The sequence below is a fragment of the Canis lupus genome, chromosome 4 (assembly GCF_048164855.1).
Source record: "Canis lupus baileyi chromosome 4, mCanLup2.hap1, whole genome shotgun sequence".
Taxonomy (NCBI): domain Eukaryota; kingdom Metazoa; phylum Chordata; class Mammalia; order Carnivora; family Canidae; genus Canis; species Canis lupus.
Window position 1 is genome coordinate 22349277 of NC_132841.1, and position 18652 is coordinate 22367928.

At 54.9% G+C, this 18652-nt stretch overlaps 1 protein-coding gene and 2 long non-coding RNA genes across 24 annotated transcripts; 2 read left to right on the top strand and 1 right to left on the bottom strand.

Annotated features, from left to right (window-relative positions):
• Positions 1-693: 693 nt before the first annotated feature.
• On the top strand, positions 694-8004 carry LOC140631977 (uncharacterized). 2 transcript variants are annotated; one of them, XR_012029498.1, is made up of 5 exons: positions 694-949; positions 2131-2208; positions 5853-5954; positions 6722-6909; positions 7748-8004. It is a non-coding gene; the product is annotated as an uncharacterized lncRNA (long non-coding RNA). The 2 variants fall into 2 exon arrangements; XR_012029497.1 differs by lacking the exon at positions 7748-8004 and having other exon boundaries at positions 6722-7514.
• TBATA (thymus, brain and testes associated) lies at positions 1700-16520 on the bottom strand. 21 transcript variants are annotated; one of them, XM_072823453.1, is made up of 14 exons: positions 16369-16508; positions 15781-15828; positions 14561-14617; positions 14040-14213; positions 12998-13233; positions 10841-11029; positions 9880-10013; positions 8218-8391; positions 6698-6758; positions 6055-6459; positions 5595-5676; positions 4673-4817; positions 3160-3212; positions 1700-1924 (listed from the first exon to the last, which is right to left on the bottom strand). In XM_072823453.1, the coding sequence occupies exons 2-14, from the start codon at positions 15822-15824 to the stop codon at positions 1708-1710; spliced, it is 1971 nt and encodes a 656-aa protein (XP_072679554.1). In that variant the 5' UTR covers positions 15825-15828; positions 16369-16508; the 3' UTR covers positions 1700-1707. The 21 variants fall into 21 exon arrangements, with proteins under 21 accessions (XP_072679554.1, XP_072679553.1, XP_072679556.1 ...); XM_072823452.1 differs by having other exon boundaries at positions 9880-10028; XM_072823455.1 differs by having other exon boundaries at positions 9880-10028; positions 14561-14714.
• LOC140631978 (uncharacterized) lies at positions 15860-17522 on the top strand. Its single transcript, XR_012029499.1, has 3 exons — positions 15860-16593; positions 16962-17012; positions 17118-17522. It is a non-coding gene; the product is annotated as an uncharacterized lncRNA (long non-coding RNA).
• The last annotated feature ends 1130 nt before the right edge of the window (positions 17523-18652 follow it).

An 18652-nucleotide genomic window follows, 5' to 3' on the forward strand; every position in this document is an offset into this window, starting at 1 on the left:
TACAACTGCCAAGGGGCAAGGACCCTTTTTCAAGAATGGACCTCTAGGTCGGCGCCTTGATGGGGCTGGACAGGCCAACGTGGGGCTGGAGAGTCTGGGAATGGGGCTGGCGGGAAGCCGAGCTGGTGCGTTGGAAAAAAAAAAAATCAGTGTGAGAGAAAATTCCTACGCACACTACAAACGTGGGGGAGTCTCGAGGACATCCTACTCTGTGAACTAAGCCAGTCACAAAAAGACAAATAGTTTGTGGCCCTACTGACATAAAACAGCCAGAGCAGTCTGGTTCACGGGGACGGAGAGGAGGCAGGTGGTTGCTGGGGGCGAAGGAAGGGAAATGCAGTCAGTGTTTAAGGTGCACAGAGTTTCAGTTTTGTAAGAGGATGTGAGTTCTGTGGACAGATGGTGGCGATATTTGCACAACGACGTGAGTGTACTTAATTCCACCGAACTGTATACTTGACACATGGCTAAAATGGCTAAATTTTATGTTATGTGGATTTTACCACAATAAAAAAAGAGGAGGGGAATAAGGAGAAGACAAATGAATGTGGGCTTTCTGGTGAACTTTCTGTGGGCTTTCTGGTGGGCTTTTCTGGAAAACTGGTGACAGGGGTGAGCACAGGGAGGCCGAAGCCAGCGATGTCACAAGGCACAGGGCTGTAATAAGAGATGCTGCTGCCGGGGGAACATCCTCAGTGGGAGAGGGGATTTTAAGAACACAAGATGGTTTAATGTTGATGTGAAGCTGTTGGCTGGACTCATAGCAAATCCCCATCCAGCCCCTGATCTGGGCTGAACGCTGCTGCACATATAGGTTTTGTGTGGGGTGTTTGAGAAAACCCAGAGGGACCGAATCTGAGTTGCTGTGAGGTAGAGCGGTGTTGCCAGCACAGGAGGGAGCCATAGTCTGAGGACCTCACTCAGTGGAAGTAGCAGCTCGGAGCCACAGGTGACCATGACACGGGGGATGCTCAATGCCTCCCATATCTCCCCACCCTGGCTTTCCAGGGAATCTGCAGAAATCTCAAGGAACACACTGGACTTCCAAGAGGGTCAAAGGCTATCTTCTCTAGATTTTAAAGGACAAAAAAACCCCAACTGGGTCACATTTATGGAGTATCTCTTTCCTCCTTGATCTTGCCAACCACCATTTTGCTAATGCTTATGATTTTCAGACTGCAGCCACCACCTTGGGTGAGGGGTAGAGCACAGCGGGGAAGAAAGAGCAGGGTTCCCGAGCCAGACATGCTGGATTTGGGTCCTGGCTCTGCCACTCACTGTGTGGCTTTGAACGAGTTAGTTCCCCCATTTGAGCCTCGATGTACTCACCTGTAACATGGGAGTGATGATATTAATAGTCTACCTCACAGAGCTTTGGGGGAATCGAATATTTGGGGGAATTGAATATGGTACTGGCAGGAATTCAACAGTGGGTAGTGACAGTTACTTTTCGGAGGCCTGTGGGCTCCTGACATCTGCTCTAACCTACCCGGATCCCCTGTGTGTCTTGGCCTGGGTGGGACAGAGCTTCTTCCTCAGGCTGCCCTTCAGCTCTTAGGAACATAGAACCAGCAGGTAAGCCCCGTGTGGGTGGTAGCACTTGGGCTTTCTCCAAGGGAGCCGGACGGTTCCGTGCAGCCCATCCTCGCTCCTGGAATAAACCCCCAAGTACAGACCTCCTATAGAGAGTGGAGTGGAATTGTCCTCTTAGGGGGAAGGCAGCCTTTTAATAGGTTCCGTGTGATAGGAAAGTCGGTGTTGCTGTTGAGGTGGGTGAACTGGGAGCAGCCCCGAACCTGGGGACAGCTCCTGAGCAAGGTGGCCAAAGGGACTCAGACTCCGCATTCTGCCTTTGGCTTTGAATTTCTGTCTTCTGTGTTCTGGTTCAGATGCATCCGGAGAATTTGTGCTCTCCCGATGTACTCTGGGAGAAGGGAAGACATCCGTCAGCAGAGGACAGGGATGGGCCAGGTCCCTAGCTGGGAGCTGCTCTAGGGATCTAAATGGACGTCTTCTCCCCGCGAGGCCCCAGGCAGAAGTGGGTCAAGCCCAGCTGGGTGCTGCTGGTGACCCGGGAGGAGCTGACTCCCTTCTCTGAGCTTCACCTCCACCTCTTCTTTCTACATCCAGACAACAAATACCTAGGGAGTGCCTACCTGTGCCGGATGCTCACCTGGGATGCCTTACAGTCTAGTGGCAGAGAATACGGTACGTGGTGGGTAGCTGTCCTCTTCTCTGCCCCTGCCCTGGCCGAAGACACCAGGAGGATGCAGCAGCCTCCTGCCTGGTCTCCCCTCAGCCCCTCTTGCCCCCAGTAGTCCTTCCTCTACCTGGTAGCCAGAGGGGAACTTGTCTGGACACCAGGCCCTCTTATAAGCCTCCAGTGCACCCCCATGTCATCTGGGTGAGACCCAGGCTGGCCCTGCCCACCTCATTTCTTACCACCAGCCTGACCCATAAGGCCCCAGCCACCTTGGCCTAAGTATGCTTTCAGCCACACAGCTGACAGGTTAGAGCCTTATTTCTGGGCTCTCCGGAGGCCCGCCCTGGGCTGGAACTACCTGTCGTTCAGGCCAAGGAGCCCTCTCCCCACCCTGCCAGTCCTTTTTTTTTTTTTTTTTTTTTAATTTTTTTTTTATTTATTTATGATAGTCACAGAGAGAGAGAGAGAGAAGGCAGAGATGTAGGCAGAGGGAGAAGCAGGCTCCATGCACCGGGAGCCCGACGTGGGATTCGATCCCGGGTCTCCAGGATCGCGCCCTGGGCCAAAGGCAGGCGCCAAACCGCTGCGCCACCCAGGGATCCCCCTTGCCAGTCCTTCTTACTGCCCCTCACTTCCCCTGCTTTATTTTCCTACCAGTACCTATCCCCCTCCGATGTTTGGATTTGCTGTCTGCACTCCTCCTCACTAGGATGTGAGCTCCATAGCAGCAGGAACTTGTCTGGACTCTTCCCCAGAGCCTAGCTCACAGCTGCTAAGGAAGTCTCTGTTGAATGGATGAGTGAATAGATGAATGGGTGGAATGAGCAGCTTCCTGGGGCAGAGACTCATCTCCAGTGTCCTCGAATCCCCCGAGGCATACAGCCAGGGTGGGCCTAGGGGTGGGGGTGAGGGTGGGGGGGAGAGCCCCTGGGATGATCTGCTGCATAGAATCTTACCTGGTTGGTCGCCTTTGGGTAGTGGTGGGGTCTTCGTCTTCTTCGGGGATTGGCTATAAGGGACACAAAGGGAATGTGAGGCTGGAGCCCACTGCAGCAGAGTGGCAGGGTGGGTGCGGTGGGGAAACAAGTGCTCCAGGGAGCCCAAGAGCCCAAGGCGCCTGGCCCCTGCTGGCACCACCCCCAAGTGGGACCTCGACAGACAGCTGTGACTCCACTGCCTGCCGTGACCACGAGGAACCTCCTGGGCCCTCTTGCCCCAGGAGCGGTAAGGGAGGCCCCCGCCCCAGCCCGCCCCGGCCGTGCTTGGCTCCTGCTTCCTGGCAGAGAGGAAGCCTTCTCCTGTGAGTGGAGAAGCTGGAGCTCCTGCTGCCCTAACGGAGGACTTCCGCTTTGCACCAAAGCAGGCCTTTTTATGCACTCGGTCTAACTGTCCTCCCTACAACGCTAGGAGAGTGGTTTTGAGGGGAGCAGCTGAGGCCCATGGTGGGGGCAGTGGCTCGCCCGAGGTCACAGCGAAGCCTGCCTTCCTCCCAAGCTTCTCTGGTCTCTCAAAGCAGAAAAGAGAACCCAGTTTAGGGCCAGAGCAAGAACCCAGGCCCTCAACAAACCTAAATGAGCACAAGCACCTGCCCCCTCTCACCAAGCTGCAGCCACCCCCAAACTTAACATTTCCTAGACTGAGCGCGTTCCTGCCTTCGCTTCCTGACGGTCCCCAACCTCTCATTTGCTCCTTCAAATCCTACCTGTCCCAGCCACGTTCCGCAAAGCTCTATCAGGGAAAACCAGGGAGATTGTCAAAGTGATGCATCCCCTGGCTCATCCCCCACCTGCTGTTAGAATCTCCAGGAATCTGCATTTTTAACAGGGTCTCTGGCAAATCTGGGTGCTGCTGGGCTTGGAAGTTAGGCTGGATCCCAGCTCTTCCGACTAGCCAGGTGACTCTAGGTAGTCTCAGCTGTTGCTGAGTTTTCTAATCTGTGAAATGGGGGTAACGCTGCCTCTTTGGGTGGTTGTGTGGACTCCAGTGGTGTCCGGCAGAACAGTTGCCACACTATTGCCAGGTCCCTTGCTGACACCCTAGCCCTACCCACCTGCTTGGTGAGGGCTTCCCACTGTACCCTCCCCCTGTGTCCTCCAGCCGTCCGTGACGGTACTTCTGCTCCCCTGTGTCAGCTTCCCCTCTCTACTGGCCTTCCCCAAGACTAAGAGCTGGAGGGCTAGCTGTGGCTTCTCCGGCCCTGTCTTGCTACAGCTGACAGAGGTCACCCCTCGGGCATCCCCCATAGTCAGCCGCCGACATGTGGGCTGCCAGAGGGGCCCTCAGGCAGCAGGGGCTGAACCGGAGGGTCTCTCGGGGAGGGCGCTGGGCCTCCTCCTCCAGCACAGGCTCAGTGAGCCCAGTGCCTGGATCCCGTTTCCAGACCACCCGGCCTCACCGGGGAGGACAAGTGGCTGAATGGGAGGGAAGAGCTCTGGGAACAGAGGGGCAGGTGAGGGGTGTGAAGCTCACCTGTAGGGCGGCTGTTTCTTCTCTTGAGATGGCTCTTGGAATTCCTGGAGCTGATGGAGAAGTTTTTCCAACGGGATAGAAGCTAGGGGCTGTGGAAATTGCTGAGCCACGGCTGTTTGCAGGAGTCCCAGGGCCAGGTCTTTCTCTGTAAGCACAGCCAGGGGGCATGGTCCTCAGTGGCCGGACCCACCCTGTCCTGTCCCCGCTAGGGACAAGCTGGAAGCAGGGCCTCGGCTCTTCTGCCCAACCCTGGTCCAGGGCAGCTCTCTCTAACCATCTCTCATTTTGCTTCCAGGTCCACTTTGGGGAGGCCCCTGTTCTATCTTGGCCCCTGTGTGTGCAGAGCACCCAGCCCCTCCCCACCTTTCTCTCACCACACAATCACATGCATGTTCCTTGTTCTCGGCACCTGCTGGCCCACCCAGTGGTCATGCCTCTGGGCTCTCTCTGCAAAGCCCCCTGGACACCTGCCTCCTGCCCTCCCCCTCCCCTCCTCCCCCACTGTCTCCGGCTCCCATCACCACCCCTCAGCCTCCCACCCAGATAAACCTTCTGCCCACCATCCCAGTGTGTACAAGGACGTCCTTTCACGGTTCCTGTGTGTGTGTGTGTGTGTGTGTGTGTGTGTACGCTTCCCGCAGTGGTAGGTGAGGGGGGCATGTCTGCTAAATATATCTTTGGATTTTTCCCTCCTGGGTGCCAAGGGTGGTCAGTGGTCAGTATAAAGTCCCCTCCAAGAAGCAGGGTCGAGGAAATCCTGCCAAGGAAGGGCGAGGAGGGAGCAGCGGCCCTATCCCGCTGGAGACAGGTGCATTCGGGGCCCAGAAGGAAGGCCCTGGCTGGGAGCCCAGTGACATCCAGAGAACAAGGCCCTCCGCAGCCTCCACTCCGAGAAAGCTCTGGGCCCCGGCTGTGTCCTCACCTTTTGGGGGAGCGTAAAGTAGCCAGAACTGGATAGCGCTCAGGGAGTCTGTCTGCAGGATCTGACAAAGGAGCTCCAGGACCTGCGGGCAGGAGGACAGGCCCCGGGTCAGTGAGCCTGGATGACACGTCCCAGCCAGCAGCACAGGCCCTGCTCCTACAACATGTGCTCCGAGAACCACATGCTTGGCTAAACTGGTCCCCACCATCGTCCCTGCCCTGTGACTTTGCATTTTACACAGCACTTTCTCTCCCCCAGTGGAAGAGTCTTAACCTCCTCACTGGACAAATGAGGAATCTGAGGCCTTGAAAGAGGACGACCCCAGCAGGGAGAGTGTGACACAACAAAGCTCCATATCACGTATGTGGATCCCTCATCCCTGAGCCCTGCGTGGGCTGATTGTACCCCCAAAGTCCCTCACTGGGAAGGCAAAGTCAGAGCTGGCTGCTCGGAGACCCACCGAGTCCCGGATCCCTGGGTCCTTGGCGTGGGGGTTTCAGGGACCCCACGGGCCTCCCCACCCTGGAGCTCCCAGGGTCTGGAGACACTAGCACAGAGGTGGGGAGATCCCAGCGGGCGGGCTGGGGGTCAGGGCTGGCTGATGCTGCAGATGACCCCGCGTGGGGCTCCATCCCGCCAAGCAGCATGAACGCTTCACCCTCGGCCGCTTCCTCAGCCTCTGGCATCTCTGCCACCGCCGGGCCCTCTTTCCCCTGCAGCCTCCAGTCTCGTATCATCGGGGGGAGCTCCAGCTCTGTGTAGCAGCATGGGCTACGGGGGCTCCCTAGGCCAGGCTGCTGACGGTGGCTGTGGCTACGGTTGCCTGGAGTTGGGACCCGTGGTAGGAGGTGTAGCCCCTGGAGTCCTAGGAAAGCAGGGTCCCCTTAGTGCTTGGCAGTCGGTCTTCCCAGGACCTGAGGGGGCCTGTCAGTCCCCAGCAGGTCGGCCTCATCCTTGGCAGAACAGGAACCGGGCTGAACCCCTTCCCGGGCCTCTGGCTGCTAAGGTGCCCCCTCAGCCCCAGATACCCACCTGTTGCAGTGACTCCCCCCGCCCCCTGGGTCTGCCCCTGGGCCCTTCTCCATTCTCCCCGTCCGACTTACCTGCCCGGGGCCCCCTCCCCACAGGACCCGAGAACCTAATTCCAGGCAAGATGAGGCCGCCCTATGGTGGAGAAAGTGTCGTTCTAGTCTCCGCTATGCTGCTCCCTCTCTGGGGACCTGGGCCACAGAATGTCACCTAGCAGGGCCTTAGCCTCCCCATCTGTGGAATGGGGATTCTGGGCCCTGTCTGCTATCCACTTCACTGGACCGTTGTAAGTCTCCAAAGGGACCGCATGCTTGAAAGCACGGGTCACAGGGAGGGTGTCAAGATGCTGGCTCGGGGACTAACCTTCCCTGGAGAACATGTATGCATTTTAAAAGGAACCACAGGTAGCCTTAACCCACCAGCATCGGTCACAGACTCATCTCAGGCCTTGGCCGGTGAAACTTAAACATCAGAAGATAGGTCTGTGCTTCACTGTGGCACCCACCAAACCCTGCACAGTGTGGGGAGACTGGGCTGGGACTGGCAGGGCTGGCCGCAGGCTGCAGCACACCCGGGTGTGGTTCGGGGACACACTAGGCAGGACGTTCTTCTATGAATGTCATCCAGCCGCCGTAGCTCCCTTCCTGAACTCATCCAGTGCCACAGCTAGGATAGCCCTTCAAGACAACATGTGCATGCTCCCAGCTTGCGTAGATCGTGGAGCTAAAGCCCCAAGTCGGGGGAAGGCGTTAAAAGAGAGGGAGAGCTCCCCGCAGAAACCTGGACACGGCAGAGGATAGGATCCAGGTGCTTGACTCCCAGGTCAGGAGTTTCTGAGGCTGATAGCCTCAGGTACAAGTATCCTGGGAGAGGCCACACCTTTTTTTTTTTTTTTTTAATTTATGATAGTCACAGAGAGAGAGAGAGAGAGAGAGAGGCAGAGACACAGGCAGAAGGAGAAGCAGGCTCCATTCACCGGGAGCCCAACGTGGGATTCGATCCCGGGTCTCCAGGATCGCCCCCTGGGCCAAAGGCAGGCGCCAAACCGCTGCGCCACCCAGGGATCCCTGTTTTTTTTGTTTTTTTTTTTTTTAATTAATTAATTTTTTTTTTTTAAGAGAGAGAGAGAGAGAGATGGGGAGAAGGCAGAGGGAGAAGGAGAGAGGATCTTGATCCCATGACCCTGAAATCATGACCTGAGCTGAAATCAAGAGTTGGGCAATTGGGATCCCTGGGTAGCTCAGCGGTTTAGCCCCCGCCTTCGGCCCGGGATGTGATCCTGGAGTCCCAGGATCGAGTCCCACGTCAGGATCCCTGCATGGAGCCTGCTTCTCCCTCTGCCTGTGTCTCTGCCTCTCTCTCTCTCTCTTTCTGTGTGTGTGTCTCTCATGAAAAAATAAATAAAATCTTAAAAAAAAAGAGTTGGGCAATCAACTGACTGAGCCACCCAGGCACCCTGAGAGGCCACACTTTAAAGCAGTTTGTAAGCGTCCTAGCTGGGACTGCTGGGAGCCTGGGAGCAGCGACCACATGTTCTCTGCCCTCAGACCAGGCCTCTGTTGGGCCGTAGCTCCCAGCGTTCCCAGGGCCTTACCAGCAGCTCATGATCCTTTAGGAAAACAGTCTGGACTCCTTCATCTTTGCCAGAAGAATACATCCGTGGGCCCTGGCGGGAGTGGCGGCGACCAATGACTCGGGTGGAAGTGGGGATGAGCCTCCCAGTCTCGGCCGAGTACTTTGCCCCTTGCTCCCGCTGAGGCTCCTCCTTCTGCTGGGAGCAAAGTGGCCAGAGACTCCAGGCAGTGAGAGAGAGATTGAGAGAGAAAGAGAGAGGGAGAGGGAGAGAGGCTCGAGGAAGAAGGGGAAGAGAAGGAGGCCCAGTCACACCTCTGGGGCTTCACCTCCCCTCCTGCAATCCCAGCATCGCAACATTGCAGGGACCTGGGAGGATGACCAGGCCAGCCCCACCCTGTTCTGGACCCCTCTCCCCAGCCAGGGACTCTCCCCATCCAAAATGCTTCCTTCTGGAACTTCTTCAATGCTGGAGACCCTGGTGGTCCTCTGAAGTCTTCATTATTCCTCCTAGGGAGACCTGCCCTCCCTTCCCCTCACCCCTGCACCCATCAGAGATTGGAAAGCAGTATTTTAGGCCAAGACCCCCATTTCCTACCTTAACTCCAGCTCAGCTACCCCTCAGATTTGTCCCCTAGAACTTGGCATCCATTCTTTGCCCTGGGAAAACCTCCTGAGCTAGGCCTATTGGTATGAGGCCTGGGACCTCCTACCCCTGCAACCCCAATTGAGACTGCTAGTATACTTCTCCCCACATTTATTTGTTTATATTTTCACTTTTTTTTTTATTTTAGAGAAAGCAAGTGAGAGAGCATGTGCGTGGGAGCAGGGGTGGGGCAGAGGAGGAGGGAGAGAAGCAGACTCCCCGCTGAATGCAGAGCCCGACGTGGGGCTCGATCCCAGGGTCCTGAGATCAAGAGGTGGATGCTCAGCCCACTCAGTCACCCAGGTGACCCTATACTTGTCCCCATTTTAAAGATAAGAAAACTGAGACCCCGAGAGCTTAGCTGAGTTGCCGTGAGCATTGCAGTGAGTAGGCCACAAATCAGAAATGAGAACTCTGCTGCCCAAGAGCAGGGCAGGGCCAGACTGTCCCAAGGGCCAGACCTGTCCTGCATCCAGTACCAACTACTTCCATGCTGCCTCCCAGTTGTCTTTACTGGATTATCAGCAGATAGCACCCACGAAGTCACCCCATCCTGTTTGAAATCCTTCAGTGATTCTCTATTCCCTATGAGACTGGGTGCTACAGGAAGTTCAGAAATGAAGAGCAAGCTCCTCCTTTTTGCCCACATGCAAAGTCAACCCCTTCTTACCTTCCCCCCCACCCCCAACCCCACATGGCTGCCCGCTTATGTTGCCCTCTTTAAGCATGTCCTGCATTTCCCAGCTTCTGAGCTGCATGTGTCCATTAGGAACGCCTCCCCGTCCCCATCTGCCCATCCCACCTCTGTTATGCACCCTTCTTGGATCTCCCCACCTAGCCACCTTCTCTTCTCTTTTGAGCCCTTGCTGGACCCTCCTCGGGTGGGGAGGTGGATGTTCTGCAGCCCCCTCCTCCTGGGCCAACAGCAGCACCTCTTGTGGACACTAGTTCTACTGCCCACGAGGGGGAACCCACTTGGGAGGGCTTTCATGGACCCTTTGGATCTCTTCCCAGACGGCTCCTGTGTTCTGCACCCACCTCTTTGCTCTTCAGCTCATTCTCCTTGGTGAAGACGGCCACCCGGGAAGCCAGGTCTCTCAACTCCTTCTTCCATGCCTCTGGGAAGACATTGCCAGCTGAAACCCGGGGTCCTCCTGCCTTCCCTGTGGTACCTGGCATTGAGAGGCCTGGGAGTGGGGGGTGGGGGTGGGAAGAGCCTGCTCACCTCCCCAGCCTTCCGCCTGCCTTGTATCTTAAAGGGAAAGGGGGAGGCGGTGACCTTGAGAGGAGAAGCAGGAATCTCGCCATTGAGGGGGTGAGCGTGGTCACTACTCGAGGGGGCTGATGTTGATCCTAGCCTGTGGCTTCCCTGGAAGCTGCTGGGGATGCTTGGCTACCTGCGCCAACATGTGTGCGGATTAGTGTAGCTGCGCCTCTTTTATGCACCTGAGGCCAGCACTGAGCCTCAGTTTCTGCAATGTGCCAGTCCCTCAGATACCGAACTGCTCTTGGCGAAGTTGGGGAGATGCGCTGCGGCTAGCTTCCCAAGCTGCTCTGCCCTGCACAGCTGTCCTGGTCCCCACCAGTGGGCTTCCCCTGGACCCTGACGGAGGGGAAGGGGAAGCGCAGGGGCTGCCAGAAAGCTGCTGCTTCAGCTCCAGCTCCATCTCTGGCCAACTGCTCCGACGGGCTGGTGCCCAAGCCTACAAGCTACTCGACATTTCCCATATCAATCCTGTCTGTGGCTGTAAGTCACATGACTGTTGCCCCACTCTGTCTGTCCTCTGTTATCATGCCTCAAACACCTCAAATCTGAGTAGGGGCCCCATTTCTGAGGACCTGGGGGGTGGGGAATAGTGCAGATGCTGCTGTCTGAGGAAATGAGGAAAACCGCAGGGGACCCCACCGACCTAAGAGCGCTGGCTCTTTCCTTCCCAGGGACCTGCCTTGAGGGAGGGCAGCCCCTGGGGAGAGGGGCTGGTGCCCAACAAGTACCCACCAGAAGAAAGCCGGGGTTCCCGATTAGACTGCGGGTCTCCGATGGGGACAGAGATGGTGGGCAACCCCATCAGACAGCGGGATAAAAGTGTGGCTTGAGGCAAGGGGGCCACAGAGAACTCGTCTCTGACGACACAGACGGGCTTCCCGGTGAGATCTGCGAAGGGTGAGAGGCTGTGGGAAGGAGGGCCTGGGTGGACCCCAGGAACACCAGGAGGCTGGGAGGAGGCTGGTGGGCAGGGAGAGTATGGACCCCACTTCTTCCCTCCCATAGGTCGCTAGAGCTGGGCCCTCCGGCCACAGAGGCCTTACCCAGGGGGACACTAAGAATGAACAGTGATAGGCAGTGCTCAGGGTCACCCAGCGAGTCAGGGAGAGGTGAGATAGGACTCTAGTCCTGGCGTCCTTCTGATTTTCTATGACAGAATGAGGAACTGCAGGTGTGAGCACATGGAGGTGGGCAGCTTGAAGAGGAGGACACGGGGATGGGGCATGGAGCCATAGTCTGTGACCAGAAAGGCCTGGGCTCAAATCAAAAGGAGCAAGGTTTAGCCAGACCCCTTGGATAAAACTCCTTGCCATCTGTCAGCCTCTGCAGGGCAGCCCAGAGATGGTGGCGAGCTGCTTACACATGAGGACCCTTCTGGCTTCAGGTCTGTGTGACCGTGTATTAGCATACACGGTGAAGCTTCGAGGACCAGGCTGGTTAGGTCCTGGCATGCTGGCTCACTCTGTCCTTCCTGAAACATTCTCCTTTTTGGCTGGTGGGGGTGGGGGGCTCATTCCCATGGTCCCTCCTAACTCACAGGCTGCTCCTCACCTCCTCTGTTCCTTCCTTCTCACCTCCTCGCCCTCTCAGGCTTGGGGTCCCTGGGCTCAGCGCCAGACTCTCCTCTCCTGCATCTACACGGGCTCTTGGCTTGCCCATCCAGGCATGGCACTTCCAATGCCGTCCCTCCTTGAGTGGTGGCCAGATTGGCATCTCTCGCCTGAACTCCGGCTCCAACTGCCTACTTTACTTCTACCCCGAAGCCTGAAAGATGTGTGGAATCTCACATCTCCCAGATTCCCACCCAATTTCCAACCCTTCCCTTGCCCTGCACTGATCCTTCCTTCAGGCATTTTTTTGCCTCAGTTAATGTGATTCTGGTTTTCTAATCATTCAGGCCCAGCACCTGGGAGTCATCATTGACTTTCCTCTGCCTTTCCTACTATTTTTAACCAGTCTGCAAATCCTGTTGGTTCCACCTCTGTATAGCTCTAGAGCAGGGTCACTTGCTCTTCCATTGCTACCTCCTTGGTCTATATCCCCCTCCAGACAGCAGCCAACATGTCACTCCCGTCAGTTTTTTGCTTTCCACCTTCCAGTGGCTCCCATCCATTCAGCGAGATGGCTTAATGGTAAGTGGAGTGACCTCTAAGGCCCACATAATCTGGACTCCCACCACCTCTCTGGAGTATCCCCTTTCTCCCCCTCTTTACTCAGCTCCAGCCACACTGGCTTCCTTGCTGCTCCTCCAGCAGAGCCAGAATGTGTGCCTTGGGGCCTTTGTACTTGCTGTTCCCTCTGCCTGGGACATTCTTTCCTCCACTAGCCACACAGTTCAATGCCCTCTCCCCTTTAGTTCTTGGCTTAGATGCCATGCTATTGATCAGGTCTCCTCCCTTCTAGAGCCTTGGCACTTCCTACACTCTGACACCTCATCTATTTCCTAGCCTTTCCCAGCAGAGTCAGCTCCACAAGGTTAGGAACTGTTTCACTCACTGTCATATCCCTAGGGCCTAAATAAGTGATTGATCCATTGTTTGCACTCAACAGATATCTGATGGACAGATGGCTAAGTGGATGAATTGGCCTGAGTTAGAGAACAGAGTGCATTTCTGGGGCAGAACATTCATCCCTTTATCTGATTTGTAAAATGGGAGGATCAGCAATGAAGGAATGGTCTAGGGCTGCACAGTCAGCCTCAGAGCCTGCTTCCCCAGGTCAAGTCTTCACTTGATTGAGTGCTTGCAAGTGGCCAAGCAGTTCTCTCTCCCTGACCAAATCCCCATCCTCTCTGGGCCTCAGCTTGGAAACAGAGGCTGGATCCTACTTTTCTGGTCATCAGAACCGCCCCACCACCTCCAGTCAGGCCCCTACCTCCCCAGGGCCTACCTTGGATGTGGGTCACACGTTGTGGGTGAGGGTGGTGCCGGGAGAAGAAGGAGTGGTGGCTGAGGCGGCCAAAGCGGTAGGCCCCAGGGGTCTGGGGCTTGGGGGTCTTCAGTGCTGTTTGGATCAGCTGGAAATCCACGATCCCTGGGATCATCAGTTCTTTCTGTGGCCCGTTGTCCCCGTGGCTCCTTGGCCTGTGCCCTGACTTCTTTTCAGGCTTCAGCTCAGCCCTTGGACTGAAGGAGAAAGTCAAGGAGAAATTAATGGAGCTTCCTGGCATCAGTGCCCACCCAGCTCAGAACTCAGGGCTCAGATGGAGTCTATTCCTGAGACACTCTGAAATTGGTTTCCAGGAGTTCACTTCCACCCCATGGCTCCCAAAGCCAGGCCTCTCCTGGGGTCCTCTCCCAACTAGTCCAATCCAGTCCCAGGGAGCTTCTGTCTTCATAAGATGCCTTAGCAGGGAGCTAGGATCTATTGGAGAGAACTCAGATAGCATCTCCCAAGACCTCAGTTTTCTCCCAGAAACCCTCTCTAAAGCCCTAAAAAGAAGCCATAGACCCACCTACTCTCCAAATACCTGGGTTGGAGCAAAGGTACCTTATATACACCTCCAGGGGCAGGGGCAGACACAATGAGGACCTCACCCCAAGCCAACTGTTGGCAGCCCAGGAGAAGCCAGCTATGGGCAGTCCCCCTGCCCCCGGGCCCCCCCTCCAGGCAGTCTTGGCCCAGACTTCGCGTCCAGGGGCTGAAGCTGGAGCACCAAGGCCAGATGGCGCCAGCACGTCCTCTTCCCTCGGGAGCCCCTCCCAGGAGATGCAGAGCTGGTGGGGCAGCATTCAGAGTCCCAACGCTGCAGGGAAGCGTCAAGCTCTTGTCGGCTTCACTGGAGACACGTTTCTCAGGTTGTCTGTCCTCCACCCTGCACCCCTTCCCTCTCCTGAGGATGCCAGGCCCTGCCTCTGGAGGAGCCCGGGGTCGCTCCAGCATGGATCCAGAGGTGGGGTGATCTCCGCTGGGGCCTGGTGGGACCACCTGCCTGCTGGCTGTCTGCATTCCCTTTTCCCGGTGGCCCTGGCTGAAGGGAGGCCCTCTGGAGAAGAGGTGGGCTCTGGATATGCTAAGCAAGGGCCTCGGGGCCCTCTGAGGATTTCGCTGACCAGGCCCCTGAGTTTTCTGTGCCGTCCTCCATTGGCCTCTAAGGCATCTGGGACTTAAAGAAATAAAGCAAACCTTCTCTGAAAGTTGCAGTTACGTGGCCTCCCTACCCCAACTGACAGAGGAAGTCGCCCCTTAAAAATCTAGGAATTCTCACGCAGGTGCTTCTGTTCCCTGCCACCATGTCCTCCTCCCTCCAGGGAGAGACCCAGTTTGTGACCTGTGCTAACTCAGGCCTAAGAACCCACTGGGGGCTTGGCTGATGGCAGCCGAAGGTGAGGAAGGGCTGCCTCTCCTGGACCCTCCATCTGTTGGGTTCCCGCCACGCCACTTTTGTCTCCCAGCCTGCCCTGCCTTCCCCCCACCCGCTCGGATCAGCAGGGTGGGCACTTGGGGTCTTACCTCATCAATGGATGTTCAGCCAACTGGGTCTTCACGTCTGTGGCCATCGTCGACTTTCTAATAGAATAAAGACTAGTACACTTAACACTGGTGTTGAAGATGGATAACAGGAAATCTCATACGCTGGCGGTGGGAGTGTAAACCGGAACAGACACTTAGAGGAGAAAAATTGGCAGTGTGTGGTAAAATTGAACATTTGCAAGCTGTAGCGCTCAGCAATTCGTCTCCCAGACATATACCCAAGAGAAGCTCTTGCAGTCATATGACTGGGGCTGTTTGTAATATATTCAGACTAACATTGTTCGAATTAGCAAACTCCTGGCAACTTCCCAAGTGTCCAATGGCAGAAAGAAGGGGTGAGTGAGCGGTGCTACATGTGGGCAATTGAACATCGTACTGCAATGAAAATGAACCAGAGCTACCCAGAACCACGTAGATGAACCTGACAAATATTATGTGAGGTCAAGGAAAGCAAGGCCCAGAGGGCCACATAGCCTGAGATTCCTTCTTAAAAGTGAAGCTCAAAGGAAAGCAAAATTATCATAAATGTGATAAGGGAGGGGAAAAAAGGCAAGAAAATGCTAAACACAAAATTCAGCTAGTGGCTCTTTTTGAGGGAAGTCAGGGATGGGGGATGGGAGGGAGGGGAGCACCTAAGATGTGTTAATGGTGCTATTCTAACTCTTGGTTTGAGAGGCCCGTTTGCTGGTGCTCATTATAATATGAAATAGTTCTGATTCAGTGAAGTGGATGAAAGCTGATAGGTGTTAAAGTCAAGAATTGTGATTGGTCTGAATCGATGGACCTGAATGTAGCTGGATATATAGATACGCATAAACAGACACATATACATACACATGCATATATAGATCTATCAATCTACCCGTCTATATCTCTCCAAAGTGCAGGGCTTGCAGGTGCTAGGGATGGGTTTGGGACCGGGAGTCAGTGCATTCTGAAAATGAACCCTCGAGTTTACAAAATCTGCAAAGGACCCCAGACATGCCCAGGGCCAGCTGCTGTCAGGTTCAGGTGGAAGTGAGAGGCAGCAGTCCTTGAGATGGGGGAAGGGGAGACCTGAGGTCACACAAGGACCCCAGGCATCCTGACTCCAAGTCTCCCCCGATCTTTTCTCTAAAGAGAAAAACAGTTGGTAGAACTTCCTTTGAAGGAAGCTTTGGACATCCTGGATGACGGGGGCTGGGCTCTAGAGCACTTACATGCTGCAGGCTTGCGGACAGGCCATTTGGAAGCCCAAACCCATCTGCCTACAGGAAAAAGTACTTGTTAGAACACAGACTTTCAAATGCTTTTGACTGTGATCATCGTAAGAGACTCATTCGTGGATCAGATCATGATCTACACACGTGTGTGCACACATTGGTGTGTATGTGAAACTGAGGCAGGAACATCCTAAAGCAATACCTACCCTACGATGCACAGTGCTATTTTCATCCTACTTTTGGTTTTCATTCTGTAAATCTTAGATATGACCCATTAAATTGATTTTATAAGCCACAATTGGGTCACAACCTGTAGCTGCAGTAGAGGTCAACAAGGACTGGGTCAGGCCAGCCTTTTCCAGAGTGGGCCAGGCTGGGCTCCACTGTGTCCACCTCTGTCCTCACTTCTCTCTCTGCCTGGTCCCCAACCAGCTGGACAGAAGGGGTCTGAACGCTCACATCAATCCTGAGACAGAACTTTCCTTGCCCCATCTTGACCTCTGTAGGTGCCCCCCGGCCCCCAGTCCGGCTCTAGTGTCCGTTTCCCTCCGCAGGAGATTGATCTCTCCATGGATCTCGACTCACCGAGGCAAATGCCTGCTACAGTCTGTGTGTGAGAAGTCCCTGCTGCCTGAGCAGAGGAGCAAGGGGAGCTACATCAACAGGAAGGCTCGCTGCTTCTGTGGGCAAGCCTGCTGGCTTTGTGACCATGTGAGCCAGTGGTTGCTAGGTTACCCCTTCCCCACAACTCCAGAACCGCTCTCCAGCACCCCTCTCCTCACCCCCACACAGCTCCTCTGATCCCTCCAGGTTTCTTCCAAGTTCCCACTCCACCTGGCAGTCAGCATTTTCAGTGGGGGCCAAGGGAGATGATGAGAGTCCGGGGCTGATTTGGGCCACAAGCAGCGGGCAGGGAGACAAAAACTGGCAAAGAGGTTGATGGAGCTGGGTCCCAGCTCTGTCAGCCTGCCTGGGCCTGATGCCACCATAGAGGGCTCTTGCCCCCACACATCCTGTTTCTGGGGATGGATTTGCAGACAGCTGTCCCTTAGCTGGGGAGGAGGGAGGCTGCCCAAGTGACCCAGATCATCCAGCCCTACTCTAGGCAGGATAGTTGGGTGGGAAGACCCTGGTTTTCAGTTGGGCAGAGGTTTCAATCTGATTCTGACACTTCCTAGATGTGCCACCTAGTGCTAAGCCACTCGTCCTGCCAGAGACACAGAACAGTGGTAAGAAGGCTCGGTTTGAATACCAGTGCTGCCACTTCTGAGCTGTGTGGCCTCCAGTGGATTACCTGATGTCTCTGACCTTCAGTTCCCATATCTCTGAAACAGATGTGTGACTTACACTTACTCTCACGGGACTGCTGGGAAGACTGAGTGACTTCGTGCATATTGAAGTGTTTAGGACAGTGCCAGGCACTAAGTAGGAGCGCCTACCATTCATGCCTTCTCGGAGCCTGCAGCCGCCTCTACTCCTGGTGTCTTTCTGAAGGACAAGTGAGCTCAGGGAAGCCAGGTACCTGGCTTTTACCTGGCACACCCGAGATGCTCAAAAATAGTAATAATAATGCTCATTAATATTGGTGTCTTGGGGGATCCCTGGGTGGCTCAGTGGTTTAGCATTTGCCTTTGGCCCAGGGCATGACCCTGGAGTCCCGGGATGAGTCCCACATCGGGCTCCCTGCATGGAGCCTGCATCTCCCTCTGCCTGTGTCTCTGCCTCTCTCTCTCTCTCTCTGTGTGTCTCATGAATAAATAAATAAAATCTTAAAAAATATATTGGTGTCTTGATGGAGTAGGATTTTATACTATATATAGGTATATAGGTGGGATGAGTCCGTAGTCCGAAAACTGCCTTGGGTAATTCACCTGATGGCTCTGAGACTCCACTGGGACACCAGTAAAATGAAGTGAGGATATCCCTCAGCCATGGTGTGTGATGAGATCAGGCGCTGTGAGGGGTGTAAACAGGTTCTGTAAACTAAGGGAAAGTGCTTGATGCGTTGTCTTCTGCTAGGAAGGAAGAACAGGAAGGAGGAAAGCTAGAACAAACCTACCTCCTTCAAAAGTTCTGCTTCTCCCAGCTGAGGGTGGGGATTCAAAGGACGGTGGCGTCCCATTGCGGGGTCGTCCCTGATCTTGGCCTTGGCCCAGATGTCCCTCCATCCGTGCAGGTCAGAATGGTCTCTTTGTAAGTGTAGCTTTTCCTGGGCCTGTCTCTGCAGGAATGAGGTGACCCCGTTGAAACCATTCTGCAAGCCCCCTCTCCCTTGCTTCTGGGAATCCTGGCTGCTATTATGGTAAACAATACCGTGTTTGAAAGAAGAGAAAGCTTTCTTTCTTTCTGCCCTGTCCCTTCCTGCTGCTTCCAGCAAACTCTTGGGGGGTTTCCCATCATGTGAGCTGTTGCCACTGAAACTAAAGTCCATCTTCCCCTTCTGATTGTACCTCTTATCCCTTCCATTGTATTCTTCAGAACCCAGCATGGGCACTGCATACAGGTTGCCGCTGTGAGGGTGAAAGGAGTACCTTAGGGAATGCCTTCAATACTGGTTTGTAAGGTTGATAACCTAATTGCTAAGCAAACCCTTCTGACATCTTCCTTATGGAGTGTTCAAGGCAGGAGGGTCTGTCTGCCTGGAAATGCATCAGAGTTTGGTCCTCCTGCTTGGATGCCTCTGTTACAAGAGCAGCAATATAAAATTTTATGGAGCACTTGCTATGTGCCAGGCACTGTGCCAATCCTTTTAGATATGTTATCTCATTTAACCCTAGAGATGGGGAAATTAATGATCAGAGAAATCCTAAATTACAAGTGTTGCAAATATTTCTAAAATTTCCATTTCGTTCTTTATAGCTTCTATATC